This window comes from Tubulanus polymorphus, chromosome 3 (assembly GCF_964204645.1).
Source record: "Tubulanus polymorphus chromosome 3, tnTubPoly1.2, whole genome shotgun sequence".
Lineage (NCBI taxonomy): Eukaryota > Metazoa > Nemertea > Palaeonemertea > Tubulaniformes > Tubulanidae > Tubulanus > Tubulanus polymorphus.
The window spans coordinates 8,670,561-8,691,281 of record NC_134027.1 but is presented as its reverse complement, the minus strand read 5'-3'; the positions used below and the strand labels follow the sequence as shown (position 1 = coordinate 8,691,281).

Sequence of the window (20,721 nt, the reverse complement as noted above, 5' to 3'; positions counted from 1 at the left end):
GCTTGCGCGATGACGAGGGCGTCAAAGGTAGGTTTTGTCTTCTTCGTCTATTCCTTTCCTATAGCTGCCGCTAACGAAAGAAGCGCATATGTCCTCGGATATTCAAACCGGTGTCTAATTCTTGATACAGTAAACGAATATGCTAGGTGCTCAAGTCATGTTGTCCAGATTAATCCACAAAAAAAACACCGTGGTACTGTATCTAGAAATTGGACGACTAAACATACCGATAAACCTAATCATAGAATAGCAGAAAAGGTAATTTCTGATAGTACGTATAAAATGAGCTTAACTAATCGCATAGGCAAAGCAGAAGTCTTTTCTTCTGGAATATCTGATGGCGACAATACGGTTCATTAGCTAGAACTCATATTCTTATCAACAGAAATGTTTGGAATATTCATCGACTTGTGAATAAAACAACGTTCCGGCTTAGCTCACGAAGTAGTGTAGAAAAAAATCAGATTAATCCTTTCGCAGAACGGATGAACAGCTATATGTCGTGTGCGAACACTAATTTTGCAGTATATAATATAAATATGATTGAATTTGGCCCGGATAATAAGTATATAAATAAGCACACAATCAAACGCCTTCCAATCAGCGGGTATATTGAACGCCTTGTTGGATCGCTGGAATATTAATTATTCGCTGTTAGTAAACGAATGCACTGATCACAAACGACTGCCATGCCGATTTCCACGAATCTATCCATACATTTCAGTCGTGTATATACTGATGTTATTAATGATAAGTATTTCGATGAGCATGTCTTGATATCCTGTCAAAGATAACAGTGACGTCAAACTGCGATAGGCAGGTGACACTGCACGAGCGCTGATTAATGACGAAGGATAGCACGATGCATCGCTTTCTAACGGCTTTCCTAATGGGAAAGGATGTTTTTTCAAGGTTACGAGGCGAAAATGTCTCCGATCGTGAAGAAATATTGGCAATGGTCGAGTCAGGTAAAAATCATACTCTGTATCATACTTGATAGATTTAGAAATATTTCCACGATAATACGATATACTTCGAAGTATTCATCGATCAATCTTGGCGTTACTGCCTTCACCGCGGTTTATCATAGTGAGAAAAAAACGTGCTTGATCTGTATTGTTGTAGATACCTTTTAAGTTCTGATGCGCATAGTAGTAAGAAACGACTGTAAGACATTGTTCTGCATCGACTTATCATATATCCAGAAGCCGAGTTTTGAGCGCTCTCGCTGCAGCCGTCAATTTGTTCATTTTTCTTATCTAGAGCCAGAGGTGCAGGATGATATGCGTAATTTGTTTTCGTATATAAGACTACGAAAATTTCGTTACACGAAGATATATCCTTTTTCCTGTGACACCGGTATTGTAATGATTCTACTTTCAAGTTGAAATCAATTGCGCTCTGTCAAAAACACACAACTGTTTCTGTTGTCAAAATGTCACCAATTCAGGCAAGAAAAAATGCCCTAATCCTGACACTGATTTATCATTGTGCGCGCGATAAGAAGTTATTCGCCGACGTTGAACTTCTAGGATTTTGTTCGTTTTATTTTCTAAATCGTGTTTTTCCGATATTGGTATTGTCGATTGGTTAACTTCAAATAAATCTGTTTAACCGTGCATCATGTTGCGAGGATTCGAACCTGATACTGATATCTTCCGGATTCAGTGACGCTCGACACTTCTCTCGGAATTGCTTATCTAGCCTTGACGACACACAATCAATATGCGTATTGTCTCAAGGCAGTTCTACGGTTGAGTGAATCCGATTATTTTCATCTGATTTTACGAAATAACTTTAGCTCACACGGGACATGCCACACTGGAACACGTGATTCGATTTGTGCTAATAGAAATTATGATCCACCTTTCGATGCCAGAGGCTGATATAGCAGCTAGGCAATTCATTGAGATACCGAATGAAAATTGGAAATTAGCTATTCCTGACAGGAAATAACTTCCGCATTGCAAAATACCGGTAACCGTATAGAGACTGTTCGTCACACAAAGCCGACTGATACAAAACTTGTCGGCGTATTTTTGCGCAACGGACAAATTCGCTGCCGCGGTCGAACTCTGTACAAAGAACAATTCATTGGGCATCAAACTTTATTTCAGATATCCATGCCTTAAAAGCGTGAAACTACTTTCTCAAACAATCTAGAAATATGCTGCACCCCTATAACTGGCATTAAGACTTTCCGATGTAAATTAGTTTAATGAAGCGATGAATCAACTATAGCTTTTGTTTACTCAGATACTAGAATCATGTTGGAGTAGTTGCGCGTATTTAATCTGTCTATGTTGGTAATTGTGGCGTGGGTGCGCGCGTCGTCAAGCCTTTTTGTAGGGCGTTCAGTTGACGTATTCTTAGAATATGCCACCATTAGAAATGCGGATACGGATAATATTCAGTGCCCTGGTATTTACGGTGATGTTGACGTGTTCATGTTTTACAAACTAGCGTTGACCGCGGTGTCCTGAGTAAATATGCTCTACAATCCACGATAGGAAACTATACTCGTTATCTGTGCAAATTTCATCGGTTTCGCCTTCATTTTTCCACGAAAAACTAGATGGGAAAATTGCTATGGTCTGCGCAAAAAAACAAATTGGCGTTGAATATAGTAGAACAGGGACAACCACGTCATTTCCCCATCCACCATTCTTCTAGGTATATTTTCATTTCTATCGTACAGTCCAGTTGGCTCAATCCGTAAAATACGAATAAAGTGAAAACCCTATTTGTAACACAAACTAACCTACAACATGTGAAATGTGTTCCTTTTTATCTCTCATTTCCGTAATCACTCCACCTTTCGGTAAATTCACGTGTTTAGTGCAATTCTGTTATGAAATTCGATGGAGTTCACGAACCTGCGAAGTTTTAGTAGAAACAGGATATCAGTATAGATAGGACGGCTGCTGTGGTTAAACTGCGACTCGACGGAGAAGGTGGTGATAAGTTCCAGTGGTGATAAGAATTATTCGACTTAACGTTTCTTACATGACAAATTATCCAACCATAAAAGCAATTGTTAAGCACAATCGGACCACATTAATATCTGCCACGGATTTTAGTGAAAATGCGGAAATTTATTTTATGCGGATTTATTTGAAAAATTCATTACGCTTTTAACAAGAAATAAACGGGACCGGCGAAAAATATGGAATAGCTAAAAGACAAATCGGGTCAGGATTAAGAGGACTTCGCTGTACATAGTATTTAACTGAGCAGTCGTTTAAGGAGTGCGTTTATTTTTCTAGTCTATCGAATAATAACAGATACAACGATACGACCAGGTACCGATCTTATCTAAAACAATCGAAAGTACACTCGCTGCCATTGGCAACCGGTGCGCACAGCCACCTGCATTAGCGACAGATTTTCACCCCACGTGTTCTATTCGTCTACCGCGGGGAATTTCATCGCGATTTTGGGTTTTAATTCGGCGGAATCCATTGGTAATGTCGATTAATGATCTTAACGGAGAAAATAACCGTTTTGTGCTTATAGTAAACCACCGACTCTAAAACCAATTCGTTTTAGTGTCAATGGTAAAACGATTGCCGGTTAGACCACGTAGAGGCGTCAGCTAAATGATATATTATAGCCATAAGAATTATAGCCAGCATTTCGTAACTGAAAAAAGATTATTTGTCAAATTGTCACACGTTATGGTGGGTTGCGCGACGTTTAGGCCTTTTTAATGATTTGGAGTACGGATTTTTTTCCACGATTAAGTCAGAGGACGAAGGGAAAAATATGAAAATGAATTTTTTTTTTTATAATAGGCGCATTAATGAGTAATATGATTCAGAATTGTCTTCCATCTCATGGGATATTACTTAACGATTATACGAATACCAGATTCTATTTAAAATGGAAGGGAACAGGAATAAAATCAGAATAGATTTTTCTTGTATCATTTTAGTATTTTCCACATAAAACCTCGGAAGGACTGCTGAGAAAATAAAAAAGGGAGTGAAAATTGTGAAGAAATGAAAAAACTAACTGCAAATCATAAGATTGAAAATTGAGATGAACATAACCTTTACAAGATACTAGATTGATAAACAAAACGGACATATCAGCAAATAGAAATTGTTTCTTGAGAAAGTGTAATGAAAACACGAAGGAAGTCTCAAGTTATTTTAAAAAGGCCTTAGATGTTTAATCATGATCATCTTCCACAATCTGATTATCTTGAATAGAACATCCTTTTTGCGAAAGGGTCTCCTTTGGCGGTAGTCCATATTTTGACCGGCGCTGCTGCAAAAGACGGAGCGAATCGGGCTTGACGTCATAATCTACCCAATTGCGTCGCGGCGTTAATTCGCAGCCAGAAAATGAGACCGCGGTAATTTGTTCTTACCGTATTAGCCCCACGTTCTAGAAAATGATTGAAGATTACTGCCTGACGAGAATCCGCTACTTTCATCACATTATACATATATATGCATTATGATGAAAATATACGATGTAATTTCGGTTCGCGTAATCATTTTTCAAACTAATTTAATCTAGCCCCAATTAGGCTAATGGTTCGGATTTCATGTCGTCCATGTATTTCCAAGCCTATATTCGTGACTGATATGTTCTATGTTATTATGAATAACATATCATTCGGGTCCGGACTAGGGCGTGCAATTTTGTGGATATCACGTCAGGCAGAACGGATACGAGTTTTCAATTTCCGATGCTGCCATTCACATTTAATAAATGATGTGAAGTTTGTTCATCGCCGTCGCCGGCTGCATTTTATACGTATATATGATAATATAGTATGCGTGTGTTGGTCTTTTTTAGTTCATCGGAAAAATTCGACGTTAACCGCAAGCGAAGAGAACTTATTACGAGTGCCGAAACAGGTAGGTAGGCATTTATATGCGTATTATCAATTTACGGGTCATTTTAGGACGTAAGTGCCACATCAATTGACGGGAAATGGTTCCCTAAGTGTTCCCCTACCGTTGGTCTCATTAGCGCCGAATAGAAAAAGTGGAAGAAAAGGACTTTCACACTGCTGTATTTTATAGCAGGATAATGTTGTTAAAGTATTTCGTAGCAGAATAAGATTGTTTATGTGAAGTTGACATGGTATCTATATATACCAACTTTACAAACTACTGACATCACTCTACTTAGTATTAATTCGCATTAATTTACCGTGAAACGATGCGGGATGTTATAATGTCAGAGGTCAAGATGAAAGCCTTGTTTTCCAAATGCCAAACGGAGATAATGAATGACAGAGTGACTGACAATTTAAAAATCTAGACAATAGATTTCTCATCATCGCCATTACCCGCTAATATGCCTATTGCGCTTCCAAAGTTTACCATTTACCGTATTGACAAGTTGAAGAAAGAAGTATAATGTTACCAAGTTAAAGAAACAGAGGATGGTATCAACCAAATGAAAAAAATCTGAGAAATGATTAAAAATTAGGAGGATGAAAGGCGATCAATGGCCGTTCGACGGATACATTGACGGATTTTGTCGCGCAGACAGATGATGCGAAAGATGATCGGCTCTGAATGTGTACAGTGTTGTGGAGGCAGGCAGCGGCAGGTGATTAACCGTGCTAAAACGGTAATTATCACACGAAAGGGATGGCAGCCTTCGCAGTATCCTGTGTGCGGTTCATTTCATGCTTGCCGGATAACGTAATTTGTTGTGTCAGCGTTTTTCGGGCCGCGCACCAGACAAAGCGATTAGCAGTTGGGAACAGGGGGAAGGAGAGGGAGAGGTAGTTGCTATACGGCGTAGGCGGACTTCGTTAAATGTTATTTGTTGTCAAATCAACGGCGACCTTATACCGAGAGAATTCCTGTATGGGGCCAGGTTGTTGACTAATAATACGACGGTGATTCCCACGACAGTTCCGAATCAATTTGATGCCCAGGTCGTATAGTTTGAATAGCTACCGGCATATTCCGTATATTGGCGTGTGGACACACTAAATGAAAAATTTACTCTTTATAGGAAACTAACGATCGGTGTCCTGAGGATATAGTAATTGATCGATTGTCGGTCTGATTGATTCCCCGTCATGTTTTTGCGAGATACGGGCAAATCTAACATCGTAAATGATGTATTGATGTCGGGGCCTTCTTGATGAATTATGTTTCAGTTATTATAAGTTCGACTGAACAGATATGCCATATATTGTACAATTACACGCTATACGAGTCCTCGACAAAGATGCAAGATACTCGCGATTAACAATATTCTATATGCACCGGAACGAAGCTAAAAATGGCTACCCGTATCTAATCTTTTTTAAGCTCTGGGTATAAGAAAGACGGACTTCGTCTCTCTTCTTAATATTCCGACTGCGTAAAGGTTAAACTGCTTATTTCATGTTCGTCGAAATGCCGTCGCAATATTGGCAAGCTGACTGAGATTCGAGATTCCTGGTTAACCTTACGTGGCAAGTAAACGATAGCGCATTGCGTATGTCGGGTCCCGAAAATAAACGAAGTTTTCGCCTTATTGCGCGCCTTGCAAGGAAATACCGACTGAGGGACCGAAAGACGGCACTGAAACCAAATCGAGCATGATTGACAGGCGGCAACTTCATCGCAGACGACAAGCCTCATCTTGATAACCGCGCTGTGAGAACAGGAGCATAATCGATCCTGAAAACAGATATGCTCCACGATTCAAAGACGGAGGATGCAACTTTATGCCTAACTAACCTTTATGAAGAATTTCACTTCATTACCGTTGTATGAATATTAGACTCGCCCGCGTTATGAACAACGTTAACGACGAAATTACCAAAGCATATATGGATATTTAATGACATTTAATGATATGATAAACCATAGTTAATGTGCAGCAAACGGTGCGGAAATATAACACGGTGTTTTCTATTAGTCCACAGTAGATATCTAATGTTGGTGATTATCTACGTTAATCCGCGTAGATTAAAGTCAGCATGCTTAAGAACTAAATGGATTTACCGATCCGTCGTGATTAATCGCCCAGTAGGTGGCAACGGGTTGTCAAAATAAGAGTTTACAAATTCGATTCAACCGCGAAGGTTTCGACTTCATATTCGAAAATTTGCCGATGCATGCCAATTACGCTTTGGAATTACTTGGACAAACCTCGATAACCAGCCTTTCAACTTTTCGAGTCCATTCGTAAAAAAATTGAATCAATGCATCGAGCGCGGATTAATTTGAGAAAAAAAGAAAGAAGTAACGTGTCGAGAATATTTCATTGAACGCGCTTGTGACGACTGCCTGCTTGACTCATGAATACTGCCAAACACTGCGACGACTTTCGTTGATTATTACGATAATTGACGATCTTATAAGAAAAATCCCCTCCATCGTCCAAAACTGCGGGAATGAATATCAAAGCAGGAGATGCAACCGTTCAATTGCACAGTCGAGCCTCGTATAGATCATAGACTTCATTCTGTTAATAGCCCGGCAGCCGATTCGGTGTTCTATTCCATTTCGTTCGTGATCTCGAACGGCCGACCGTTTCTGATTGCGTGATTTTCTTTGACAAATTGCGGATATCAAACTAGCGTCGACGGCATTTGTTCGACGGCTGCGTTTTTGCGTGATTTAAATATTTGCTCTTGTTTTCCGAAACCGATCGACGACGACGACAACTGCGCGAACAGATTCGCCGTCCGAAAAGCGTTCACGCACAACCGAGCGCACGTTCGTACACACGGCAGTCGTTCGCGGCGACATCGATAAGAAGGTAAGATTCTACGAAATCGGGCATACGGTTAGTCACAGTCGCGTCATTAATCCACGAGCAAACATCGAGGGGGAGGAGACGCCAACGGTGCGATAGAAATAGCGAACGCCGCTTGTGCGCAAGTAGTCGTCGCTATCGCGGTTGAATCTGACCGCAACAACGACCGATACGACAAGTGCGGGAAAGTGGAAACCGACTCGACACGTATAGTAGTAGTTCATCGCGTACGCATCCGCGGCCGGAAATATTATTATGCCCTAGCGTAAATCAAATACTAACTCACGACGACATCGCTGAAATAAAAACCACATCTGTTATCGCGGAGATTAAACTGGACGATCATGTCGGATACATCGGGAAAGGTACGGCGCTTCCCCAGGCATCCGGTCAAAGTTCTAAAAAGAGGCTTTTCGCTCGATACGGACTATTTCCAGAAAGTACAGAAAGCCTTAGACGGCGAAAATGTGCATAAAGCCACGGTGAGTGTTTCATTTCATTCTCGCATGTATATTTGTATTTTCCTGGTGTGAATAAGCATCTCTGCTCACGTGAGGAAATATAAACTGAAAAGGCTTTAGAGATGGGCGAAAACATGACGAGGTGAGGACAAGGGACAGAGTTTTACAGTCGTCCGTTATATTTGACTATTCGATTGGAAAAAAAAGGAGAGTGCATTCTTGATGTTTCATCCAGAGCCAAATTCGCATTTCCACGACCGAGTTCCAATTACGGTTAAACTTAAAGCTTCAATCTAAGAGCACTTGTTGAGAGTTAGGTGAAAAAGTTGATTCGATATGAATTCATTTACGCCACGATAACCAAGCCTAACAACGGAATTAATCAAATTCGTAATTCCAGAACCTAGTTCATATTACGGTTAAACGTAAAGCTACAATCTAAGAGCACTTGTTAAGAGTCAGGTGAAAAAGTTGATTTGATGTGAATTGTATATGATATTCGTGCATCGCGCCATGGCAGCCTCATGCTGCTGCTGGTTGAGGTTGTTTTCGTAGCCGTCGAAATAGTTTTCATAACTTCGAATACTATAACCGCATTGTTGTGGTGCTCGTATCATCATTGTGAAGATCCGCGTATATTTTCCCGATGCCGGTTTTTTATTCGCGTAAAAAGCGAATATTCCAGACCATAAGCGACGCCATATTTGTTTCCTGCAAAAATATACGCCAGTCAGTCGAGATCTTTGTGTGTTCAACGTGTTTATATGTTGTGCTTATTGATTCAAGGGCCCTTCTATCAGGTATATTCCTCACAAGTAACGCGCGCAAATAAGTTAAGTTTTTTTGGAGCGCGAGTAGCAGAAAAAGGGCGTCTGTGGATTTCCTTAGGGACTGGCTTTCATTTTTATTTATATTTTAGTCGGTCCTTCGCCACGATTACCAGAGTTTTCTCGCATAGCGTTTATATTCATTACGTTAAAAAGCGGCGTTCCTTCCATGTTCTCGCCATATTTATCACTTCCGCTGAATATTTGAAATTGATGAATTGATCAGTAAGTATATTTTTTTCTTCATATCGCGCGCGCTCGATCCTGCAGCCCTCGGTGTATTAGTGAGTTATGTTCTTCTAATAACGCGTCGTTATTTGCAAAGCGGCGATGATGAAATTGACGCTTAAATATACGCCGAGTCGACACTCTATATCGACGAAGCGTCGAACATTCAGTCAGAATATCGTGTCACAACGTCACCATCATTACGTTACATCAGCTTCAGAGGATGTTTTTCTTTCGACGGAGCAGGTGGATTCTTTGGTGCACAACATCCATATTCGCGCAAAAACACGTATGCTTTTCTTTAGCTCTCCCAACACTGCCGAACATCCTCGCATTAAGCGAACAAGGAGGACGTCTATTTCCATGTACGGCTTAATAGCGGCCAGCATCGCACGATCCTATATTCGATATATGTATTTCGTCACGTATTATTGACAAAAGGGACATTTGCTTTAATCCAATTTGAAACATGATATCTAAGAAGAAAAAATTACAGTAAGGCTATAAATTATACCTTCTCCTTATCGGCCTGGTCTATTTGTAAATCGCATTTGTAATGAGTTCATTCCTATAGGTGCCGGGTCTGTTATTGTTAGCTTGATCAGGATTTTTTTTTAAAGTAATGTACAGGGAAGATAGGTCGGCCGGCTGGGTCAACTTTTAAGCTCAGCAGGAATGAGAAACAAGGTATCAATAGTCTGATTGTTCTATTATATTCGTCGTCTATTCTCGAAAATCTTCGAAAAACCTCATATTGCTCATGTTATGATTATCTATGGTTCGAAATATGAACACATAAAATTTCTGAAAACAGTCTTCGAACTAGACATATCCCCTTAAAGTGTAAGTCAAATCAACCAGATATCGTGATGGCGGCGTCGCGAGTCTCGGTGCGAAAATGCAGGTGGAAAGGCTTTTTTCTCCCTGCGAACAACGAAAGTGGAGCCAATGATCGAATGTCGAAGACGTCGCGCCTGATTCCTTGCGTTCCGTCGTCGATTTCATACATTAATGGGTCTCACTTTTGATGTATATTACCTTTGGCAGTATCGACTGATGAACACCACTTCCGCTTAACATTAGCGTCAACAGAATCTCTTTACATCCGAATGTACTCAAGGCGCCCATTTATGCAATTACCTCGTGAAAAGCCGTCTGCAAGGTCGAGGGCTCGGGTCTCGCGTCGCCTATGATATGAATACAGCTTCGGCAACTGAAGGGCTCGATCGCGATTTGTTAATTTTTTTCGAGGAAAACGGCGTTTTGGTTATGTGTTTTCGTGACGTCATAACCGTGGTCTAATTTAAATCACGATTGCTGTCTTTTAAAATCGCCTGCACGTTGGAGGTTCGTGAGACAAGACGACACATTCCGGATCCGAGAGAGAGAGAGAGATGCGCATTTTCCATTTTCTACGTTGATCATCAAAAATACACTGATTCTTCCACCGTATCTTTTACTTCTGTTATCTTCTCTCGAAGAAACTGCTTTTAAACAATCCGCGTCGTGTCGATGTTTCTAGTTTGCGCGCTTCCATCTTACGATGGGAAATATGCCAGTAATTGGTTTCATGTAATATGGCAAAAAGCAAATAATTCCAAACGACGGAAGCGTACGTATATTCAAAGGGCAAAACGTAGAAGCGACTTCTTATAATTACATGCTTACATCAACTTTTATTGACAAATTCAAGGTTACAATGCTGACATTCATGGGTGGTATAACAATATTTTATTCAAATGTAAATAGTGAGAAGTAGTAACTTAGCCTTTGAATTATCTTCAAAGATGACCCGAGAGAGCGCCTACTTTTTTAAATGCGACTATTTGATTTGAACCGGTTGGATATGTGAGCACTTGGATTTAATTATGAATATGATATCTATAACAGCAATGCAGTTGGGTGGGATATTTTCAAAACAATCGCAACATAATCTCTCTATGGTTAGTGGTACAAAATTTACATAATATATTATCAATAACACGATCAGGCAAACCATAGATTTTGAAATCATCTAGTTTATTGTCCTTGAATGCAGCAATCTATCATGGCCGCTCTCCACCACTTTTATAAGTATTGATCACTAAGTCGTTGTTTTATGGTACATAAGTACATAATTGGAATCGGAAAAGATTGGCTGTCCCATGCGTTTAGGCCGAATTCATACCATTGTGGCTTAAACAAATGTATTTCGCCGGGGTAACTTTTTGTTTCAGACTAGACTTCTATTAGAATAGAATTGATTCATAGCTGTCTAATAAGACAACAGTTGACGATTTATTTGAGACGACTAACTTCGCTCAGAAGGATACAAGCCGTGACTTGATATTTATTGAAAGTATTAAAAAAAAGTTGCTTATAATATCGTAACGTCAAAATTTATTAAGAATCTAAATTTTGTCTTGTCTGCCAGTTCCTAACTTGCCAGCCTTGTCGGCTAAGTCGGCCATGGAAAAATCATCCTAATCTATAACTGTATACCGATTCATCACCTGTCACGGCAGTTACCACTGCCATCGCAGCATTTCAATTAACGTTCTTCACTGGAGATTTATGTCATTAAAAAAACCTTTTAATCCACTACTAACTGCTAAAAATATCAGATGAATCATTCGTCTCGCAGCTTAAAGCCGCCGACGACGGCTCGCAACTCATACAAGGCCCGCTATATTCATAACCGCCTGTCTTTGTTGTACGTATTTTTATTACTGCGCGTAGATGAGAAATACGAGCTTTGATATTAACGTCGACGTTGCACGATTTCCCTTTCTCATTAACGCCTATTAGTGACTTTCTTACAGTATGGCGTCTCTCGCCGCCAGTGACTGCGTTCATATTCGTGATTAAATTCACTTTTAATTAATTTCATTTTAACCTCAGATCTGTAGTGTCGACAATTTCGCGTGAAATCGAACTCTCTCTCTCGCGTTTCCTTTTCCATGGGAATGAATCCAGCGGGGAGAATGCTAGTTCATTAGCGTTGTATTCGTGATGATTACTTAACGATATACCGTATTCATTTCAATGATTTCAATTCGAGAGAGGGCATCATTAGATTTTAGGGCACGGTTCGTAAATGGAGATTAACCGCTTCATACGCGATACCGGCTCAAACTTGACGATATTAAACAATGACTATATCAGCAAACTTCTGTTATGATCTTGAAACATTGATCCTGTTATTTATTTGATTGGTAAATTTCGTTTGGTTTTGGTTTTGAATTGGTGTCGCTTACGAACCTACCAGACCAACCGGGAGCGAAACAGAGGGTTTGAAATCGAAATCGGAAATCGAAGTACAGTGATCGGTGGTTGAATTCTACGTAATGTTTTGTTTAAATCGAAGAACGTAATTGGAAATTTCGGTTCCGATTCATTTCAATCGGAGGGTGCATCCCTCGCATCATTTTGCATATATATTCATATATATATTCATCAGTTGTTGCATTTCATGCATCTATATTATGTCTATTTGTAGCGAACTTAACGACACAGTAGCTGTGGTGGATTAGCTAATAGCTGAGCAATTAAATTGCAAAGGCAATTGCATTCAACTGGTTCATTCTAAATGTCTAATTATTTCTCTCGTATGAAGTTGTCATAATGCTGTTTACAACGATGAATTCAATCTACTCACGTCGTAGTAACAACGTTAGAAATCTTCATATTACCACAAATGCCCCTCCTCTAGTTTCATTGCCGTCTCCTATTACGACTCCTATATTGCGCCGCTTCTTCGGAATACGCGCGCTTTACTATCCATTCTCGAATTTATCCCGTATCTTTTTCTTTGATTAAGTAGGACAATTCCGAATTCTTTCATCATTACGTTTAACGATAGATTTACGTTATCAAATATTTATCAGGGACCATAAAACGTTATTCTATTCAGCGAATATTTGCTTATATCTGAATACATGATGGATAACGCAGATCGAAAGCTGTAGAATTATGTAATATAACGAGAATTCCACTATAAAGACGAGAAAAGAATAAAGTCCGAAAATGTTTCCTTGAGCTGGTACTTTATTCAACGTTTCGATTGTAGACTAGACCAGTCAGGAATAATGAATAAACTACCAGCTCAAGGAAACATTTTCGGACTTCTATATTATTTTCTCGTCATTATTGTGGGATTCTCATTTTACCATCGTCTCAAAACGGATATGGTGTCTTATCAATAGTGTAGAATTACGTTCCAGGGTAAAGCTGTAGATGTGGTGTTTTTTGTGTCTTTATAGTATAGATTCAGGCTATCGAATGAAGGATTGGTTTTTAATACCCTCAGCTTTTAGGGGTAATTAGCATTTTCATGGCTACCATTATAATTGGATTCTAATGAGATATTCCGTCGTGCATCGGTTAATATATACATCGGATATAGAGTATAAAATGAACGGCAATATTCGCACCCCAAGACAACAGTGATTCGTTTGCCCGATCCGATCAATCATGTTTTTAACTGTGCGTCTTCAATTTCAAAATCGACGACGTACGTAATTAGCCCTATGATGAACAATCCGATCAAGTCTCGCTGATAGGGTTCAAAAGAAGGTTGTCAATTGAGCGTCGTGACGAATACGGCGGGATGGTTATTGCAGTAACACGGCCTTTTAGACGCAATCTCCAGCCGTCTAATCGAAAGGAAAAGAAAGAACGAGTGAGAGAGTTGTCGGATGTTTACAAAACCGATGTTTGATTTTGTTTTGTCACGAAGAAAAGAAGTCTACTTTAGTCGAATGTTTCTATAAACTGGTAGGTTCCTTGGTTGCGGCTTTCATTTGCGTTATGATATGAATTCCTTATCTTGCTCCGACGAGGCCCGTGAGTATAAACTGAATAGGAAACAGCCGACGAGCACATTATCATATCGGGGCAGCGGTCAGCCGCAGTGCGGTCAAGCAAAATAATACACGCCGTTAGTATTTCAAACGGATACACTGCTAACAGCATTAGAGACACGGCGACCGTTGATAAATCTGATGAGTACACCACACGAACTGATCGTAATGTCAAACCATCCGACCACTAGTACGCGTAGCAAGGTAAACAGATTAATTCTAGAAAGGCCACGTTTCCCGGAGAGTTTGCGACCACGTTAGCACTCATGCATGGACTCGACTCTAAATATTATTTTCTGACTCAACCCTTCTTTTAGTTCTTCTACATCTTCTGCATAACTGTAGTCCACTGATTCAATGTATGAGACGTGTTTTTCTGGGATATTTTACTTTCTTTTTGGGGTACGAACCTCATTTAGGTCTTAACATGACCACAACAATCGCGGACAACAAAATTAGTTATTCCAGTGTGTACCACTAAGAAGGATTACCAAAGAGTCTCCTTTAATCAAGACCTAAGTCGAATGAAGACAACATCAACGTGCTGATGATTTATACTACTGTACGACTGTTTCGCTATTAGATCAATGAGTCAAGAAACACTTTATATATGTCCTGCCTGAATAACATGTGTTCACTAGGATTTACACTCACGACATCTCAATTTTGAGCCAAAGTCTTTATCCACCAAGCCGCGGAGGCAAGATCTCTCCTCTTACCACTATCTTAACCTCAACTCCCTCCCTCCCTTACCATCAACTCCCTCCCTCTCTCCCTGTTTCTCTATAATGTTTTATCAATCGTTATGCGATGAATGAGCGAAATGCTTCAGATGCACGACGACAACAGAAGATTCCTCGCAAATTTGAGAATCCGGATTTAGTCGGAATATAGAATTAGATGCTGAAAAGGTTTACATGCGACGATATTGATCCCAACGTTCCCGTACGTCAAAAGCATGCTAGGGATATTCATAATTGATGTGAAATATCGGCATGCACGTTGACTTTGCAAATTGAATCAACAAGAAAAATGTATTTTGATAACCGTCGTTCCCAATACGGGCCCAATACATCGTTTGCTTTTTCATAATAACCTTCCGCGTATGATGGCAGTCGATAAAGTTCTCTGTCAGCATTTGTTCATTCGTCGCATTAAAGTGAAAAGTTCGTCATAAGTCGAAAATAAAACTCGAGATCTTATCCATTCGAACCGTGAGCGCTATTATAGTTTTCGAGGAAAATATTTTCGAAAAGAACCCGAATCACGTTTGCATCATGCAATAAAACACAGAGTCACTTCGATGGTAGATAAACATTGCCATCCGGTATCTTCAATCTGCATGGCGCAACTTCGCGTCGTGTTTTGTGAACGTCTCGGTCGACGTACAACCGCAATCGAATTTCAGCGAAAAATAAAGCGCGAAATGGAAACATTAAAGATTGAATTCCACTCAACACTCCCACAACACCCGGTCGGGCGCACTGAGTTATATAGTGGCTGATCTTCTAGCAGCGCAATCGATCACGATGAATTTTACCCGAATAATCACTGACTAAAGCACCTTTCCTGTCAGCTTTACGATAGATATCATCGCCCGTATAAAACCTTTTAATTATGACAAATGGCAAGCTTTGCTTTGTACCCGTTATAATTATATTGAATTGCTTTTTCGTTAGTTTTGGTTTCCGCTGATAATACCATACTACCATACAATACCATTCCACGCGCGTTATGTGGTTGGTGATCATACTTTCAATTCTTCCGCACCTCATCCATTTCAGTCGTTGGGATTTATTACCGAAAATCGTGCTACTTGGAAATCTGACCACACATGTAGCCCTCGTCATCAATAGTGATGATAGGTATACAACATAGGCCTACATACATTCTATTTACGGATCCGATTTAATTGGATGGTCTTTGCGCCGATGCCCGCCGTACTTAATGGTTAATCGATAGAGAATCTGTTTGCGAGGTGACAATTATCGATAACCACTTCTGAAGTATTGTCAATTCTTGATATCGTTCTGACCTATCGGATACCTGATAGATTCTCGGCAACGTCTTCCTTAAACTAACTAACGCCGTTCAGTCAACCGGAAATGACGTATTGGAGCTGTCGGCTGTTTTCTCTCTCGCCTCTCTGGCCATCGCATCTATATCCGAGGCGACGGAATGCTCGAAGTGTCGGAGATAACCGCATTAGCTAGAGGATTCTGCTCCGCCGTGTCACGAAATGAGTAGGAAGTCTGCGGAAACATGTCGACAAAATGCATTATACAAATATAGAACAACAAAACCAACTTGGAAGTATTGTTGACGCTTTGAAGAAAAACACGAATATGTGTTGTCTAATATTATCACCGAAAATGAATGATATGGAATAATGTCAAGAAGCAATCAAGTTATTTGGAATTTGAATATACCGACATTAATTGAATTGAATTGACCGGCAACCAGTCTAACCTGTTTAGCCCAAATATTGATGACGTATAACGGCACATCCACCAAAATTTCACTGATTCAAAAGACATGAAAATTTTGTTAAATAGAAAATAGGAGTTATGAAATATATCTAATTAGAAAATGAACGGCAGAATTCATAATCTGTGTAATAAACCATTTTAAGTTGCTAGCCGCCATTTTGTTAGGGTACTTTTGTCCCGCATTGTTGGGACATTTTTTTAAATCATATTTCATCTGTCCCTAGATGGATTTTGACAGTTTAGCAGCATTCAAACCGTGTGAATCTCTAGTTTTCATTCATGCAAAAAGCATTTCTCAGATTTGCAACATTGCAACATGAGAGCGATATAAAAATTGGTGGTCAGTCTTTGTCGCGCGTATACAAATCCAGGGTAATGAACTTTGAAGTTGGTTATTTTCAGAAATAATTTACCTAGAAAATCCAAACATTTCAAGAACTGTGCAGATAAACGCCCCCTTTCAAGTGAACTTTAAAATTTTAAGATATCTTGCCTAGTTTTTACCCAATGGCCCCTTAACTGCAGCGCGTGTATTGTCATTCCGAGTTTCGGCGCTGTTTTCTATTTTTATTTTGAAACGCCAATAATGATGACGTAGTGCGCATCGACTCGCACAATACCCCTTGAATAACGCATAGCAGTTATCAATATAGAAACATTATTGTAACGGTTTTTACAGGCTGTCAAAAAAGACGAACATTGAACTTGAAATTGCCGTCGGCATTCGTTGTGACTCGCTGCAAGCTGTATAATTAATTCTGTCGCCAGTTTTTTTTTTTAGATATTTCAAGGATTACATCACATGTTGAATTGCTTTTCATGTTTTACCCTTTTTTCGTAGCATCAGGTGTTGCAGTGTAACGCAACTGTGTTAACGAGGTTTACCGTGAACTCTTAGCAATGCATCACATTGCGATGGGATAAAGACTCTCAACATCATTGGTTAAGATTGATTTTCCTAACGGATCGCTATTTTCTATGGTTGCGTCGCTAGATTAAATGGAATAAGCAACGAACGATATTTTAAGCGATGCGTTTCTTTAAGCGTCTGTCTACACGGTGGTTTTCAGTTTTACTCTATAAGCTCCGGTTTAGATGGAAATTAGTTGTAATTTGGATGACTTATTCGTCGAACGAATCTTTGCATTTCGGATGAGTTGAAACAAATCCTAATTTGTATCTGAATGCTGCCCTCCCTCTCTCTCCCTCTCTTGCATATCCTCTAAATCCCGGAACCTTCTCCGGAGCATTGATGAAAAACACGATTGCCTGGCTTGTTGCGCAATGGAAGAGATTGTCGAGTATTCAACCGGACTGATTGCCCTATAAGAATTCCAGCGATGGCTCGATGATTTACCATGGGTGCAGTGCAAAATGTCTCGTAAGATACGGAGCTGCTGGACAATGGGTATACTCGTACGAGCTCGGCTGCACTTGTGGGTCATAAAGCGACCACTTATGTTAACTCCTTGTGGGGGATACTCCGTATGCAAATCAGGAATATGGTCTCATAAAATCTTCATCGTCTATCTTTGCGTCGGCGGTGCACATTATTTCGTCTCTTCGCCCGCCACGGGCTATCTATAGAGCCAAGCATTATCGGTTGATATGTCGACGTGTCGCAGCTATGAGGCGGTGTGTGCACAGGTCTATCCTCGAAAAACGATTGAAATAATAAATTTCCGCTCCAGTGTGCGATACGACGGCGTTCTCTATACCGAACGCTCAAACGAAGAACGAGCTTCCTGAGCTCACGTTCTAATTCGATATCAAGGATTATGAATGAAAACGGGGAGATCAACTTTTAAAAACAAAAATGTCAGATATTACATTATCATATCCCTTTACTAACTTGGATATAATTTATTCGTTGACTGAGTGGTAAATTACAATCTTTAGCATGTTAGAATTCTGCAACCGATTAACAAACCCAGAAATAACTTTACCTATTGCTTCGTATCTATTTGTCCTTCTCAACCATTCGGCCAACAGCAGAATTCAACAAATCTTATTGTATGGATGATTTCTATTGACGGCACTCCTCGCTCTGGTTCGCCTTTAAAAATTGATATGTTTTCGAGAAGTTCGCCGCATGCGCTGTTGCAAAATGTCCGTGTTCGAATTTGAGAACGTCATCGGTTTTCTCCGCAACGCTTCCGCGACTGTCGGTTTTATTTGACATAGGTTTCCAGTTTGCCGACGTGACTCGCCTCACACGATCACCTGTTGTATCTCTGCTCCCAATAGCTATAACAGAACCATTGCAATATGAATGCCTATACTAATCCGTTGTTATTTAGCAATACTCGTCTCGTCTTGTTCGTTCCTCTTCCGAGATAAGGCTTTCATCGATATGAAAGTTAGTTCAGGGAATCGGTAGCCATAATGCGAATTAGTGAAAACCGAGAAGGAGACGAAGTGATCCCGACATCTCGATCGCACAAACGACGTGCATTGTGTTCAATAGAAAAAAGGTTCAAATTCCATTTTGTGACTCTCACCGCTTACAGGCTATACGGGGACTTTCCAATTTTACACTCAATGGATGGACTCCTGAGTATTTGTATGCGAAAGAGCGATTTCGAGTATTCTGCTCTGGCAAGATATTCTAGAGTCTTCTCGGGTGGTAAAGAAAAATGCAGAATCTGTAAGCGTAATGGCATTATGCTTTACTTTGGTGAAGTGCTATCGGCATATCAGGCAAAGAATGGCGTTTGATCATCCGACCTATGTTTCGGGTTGGACACTAGGTGGAAAAAAGTACTTGACATACAGAAGTAGTAGACAATGTTGCCTTGATGATGGAATTAATGCTTTGGCGACTTGCTGTTGAAGTAACTAGAAAACTGATTTTCCTGTGCTGCACGGTGCGAAACGAACTGATTTAGTCGCTACATAAAAAAGAACGGCATAAGTCTACAGTCGAAAACGTATTTGCATTACCAACGATCTTACATCTTTGTTCCTTTTCACGAATTACGTGCTCGAGCATGATTAGGGCCTGGTTTGGCTTCCTGTCTACACGTGGTCAGATTTGCCAATAAACTATGAGCGTGACACTGCGTCGTCCAAGGCTGTATCGTGGCTGCTGCTGCTGCTGCCTTGTATAAATACTTACTTTCGTTACGATTACGATACTATACCCGAGTTGGTTGACGAGTCGAAAGTAAAGTTCGCCAGTTGTTTTGTTCGCACGGGTCCTAGCTCCGAGCTCCGAGCATTATTACCAGCGACAAGATTTGATTAGAAAATATAAGGCGAGTGGCCATTGTCATATTCCGCCATTGCTTTGTAACGCTGACAAAGAATCTGAATACGAGTTTGCTTGTTTGGTAACTTTGCCTTGATCGGGGCATCAACATATAAGTATATATGTTATATGTATATTACCAATCTCCATTGTACATCTAACTCATATGAACTCTCATATTTGAACGTATTCGACGTACGCGTTCGTTGAGGATTTCGATAATTGGACTGCTGCAGAGATCGGCTGCTATTATCTAAGATCTTATATACCTAACCGCTCGCGGCCGTATATGAATCGCGTCCGAAACTACGAGAATATGATGCGCATCTCTCTGGGAAAGACCGAGTTTGACGTCGAGATAGAGAATTGGCGGTCGTCATTAATTATTCGTCGAGTGGTTGAGCTTACTAATCCCGACTTCCCCAGCGCGTTCTCAGGGCAACGTTCCCGCCGTATTATGTACGATATATCAAAATCGATGTCACCGATATTCGCGTCGCGCGCCGCCGCTGGTTTTGATCGCAGTCGGTTCCTCGCTAATTATCAGAAAGCCCAGGGATTTTCGTGCGTAATTCCGAAATTTGCCGCGGCCATGTTTCTAGCCGATCAAAACTGAACACCCGATCTATAGCGTGCGTGTTAATAGGCGAGAATTGATCGGTGAATTGATGCCACCGAGTGAATCCCTTTTTATCCGGGGACAAAGTCTTAAGAGCCTGATTATATCGACAACATAAGTAGAATTACCTTTCGTTTTCCAATTACATATATCATGCCCGATAAAGAAACTTATTTCCTGTGCAGGCTGTGTGAATTGGCGTCCGTCAAATTGTATTCCCAATACGCCATCTTCTTACTCGGAGTATTGACCTGCCAAGCAAAACAACCTTTTTCAAT

The 20,721-nt window shown here is 40.3% G+C and overlaps 1 protein-coding gene across 1 annotated transcript in view; it reads left to right on the top strand.

Annotated features, from left to right (window-relative positions):
* LOC141901339 (uncharacterized) overlaps positions 1–20,721 on the top strand; it is a 99,061-nt gene that overhangs the window by 46,764 nt on the left and 31,576 nt on the right. Inside the window, exons 4-5 of the mRNA XM_074788524.1 lie at positions 3,493–3,501; positions 4,810–4,871. Coding sequence (XP_074644625.1) covers positions 3,493–3,501; positions 4,810–4,871 — 71 coding nt within the window. The remainder of the gene's footprint in view (positions 1–3,492; positions 3,502–4,809; positions 4,872–20,721) is intronic.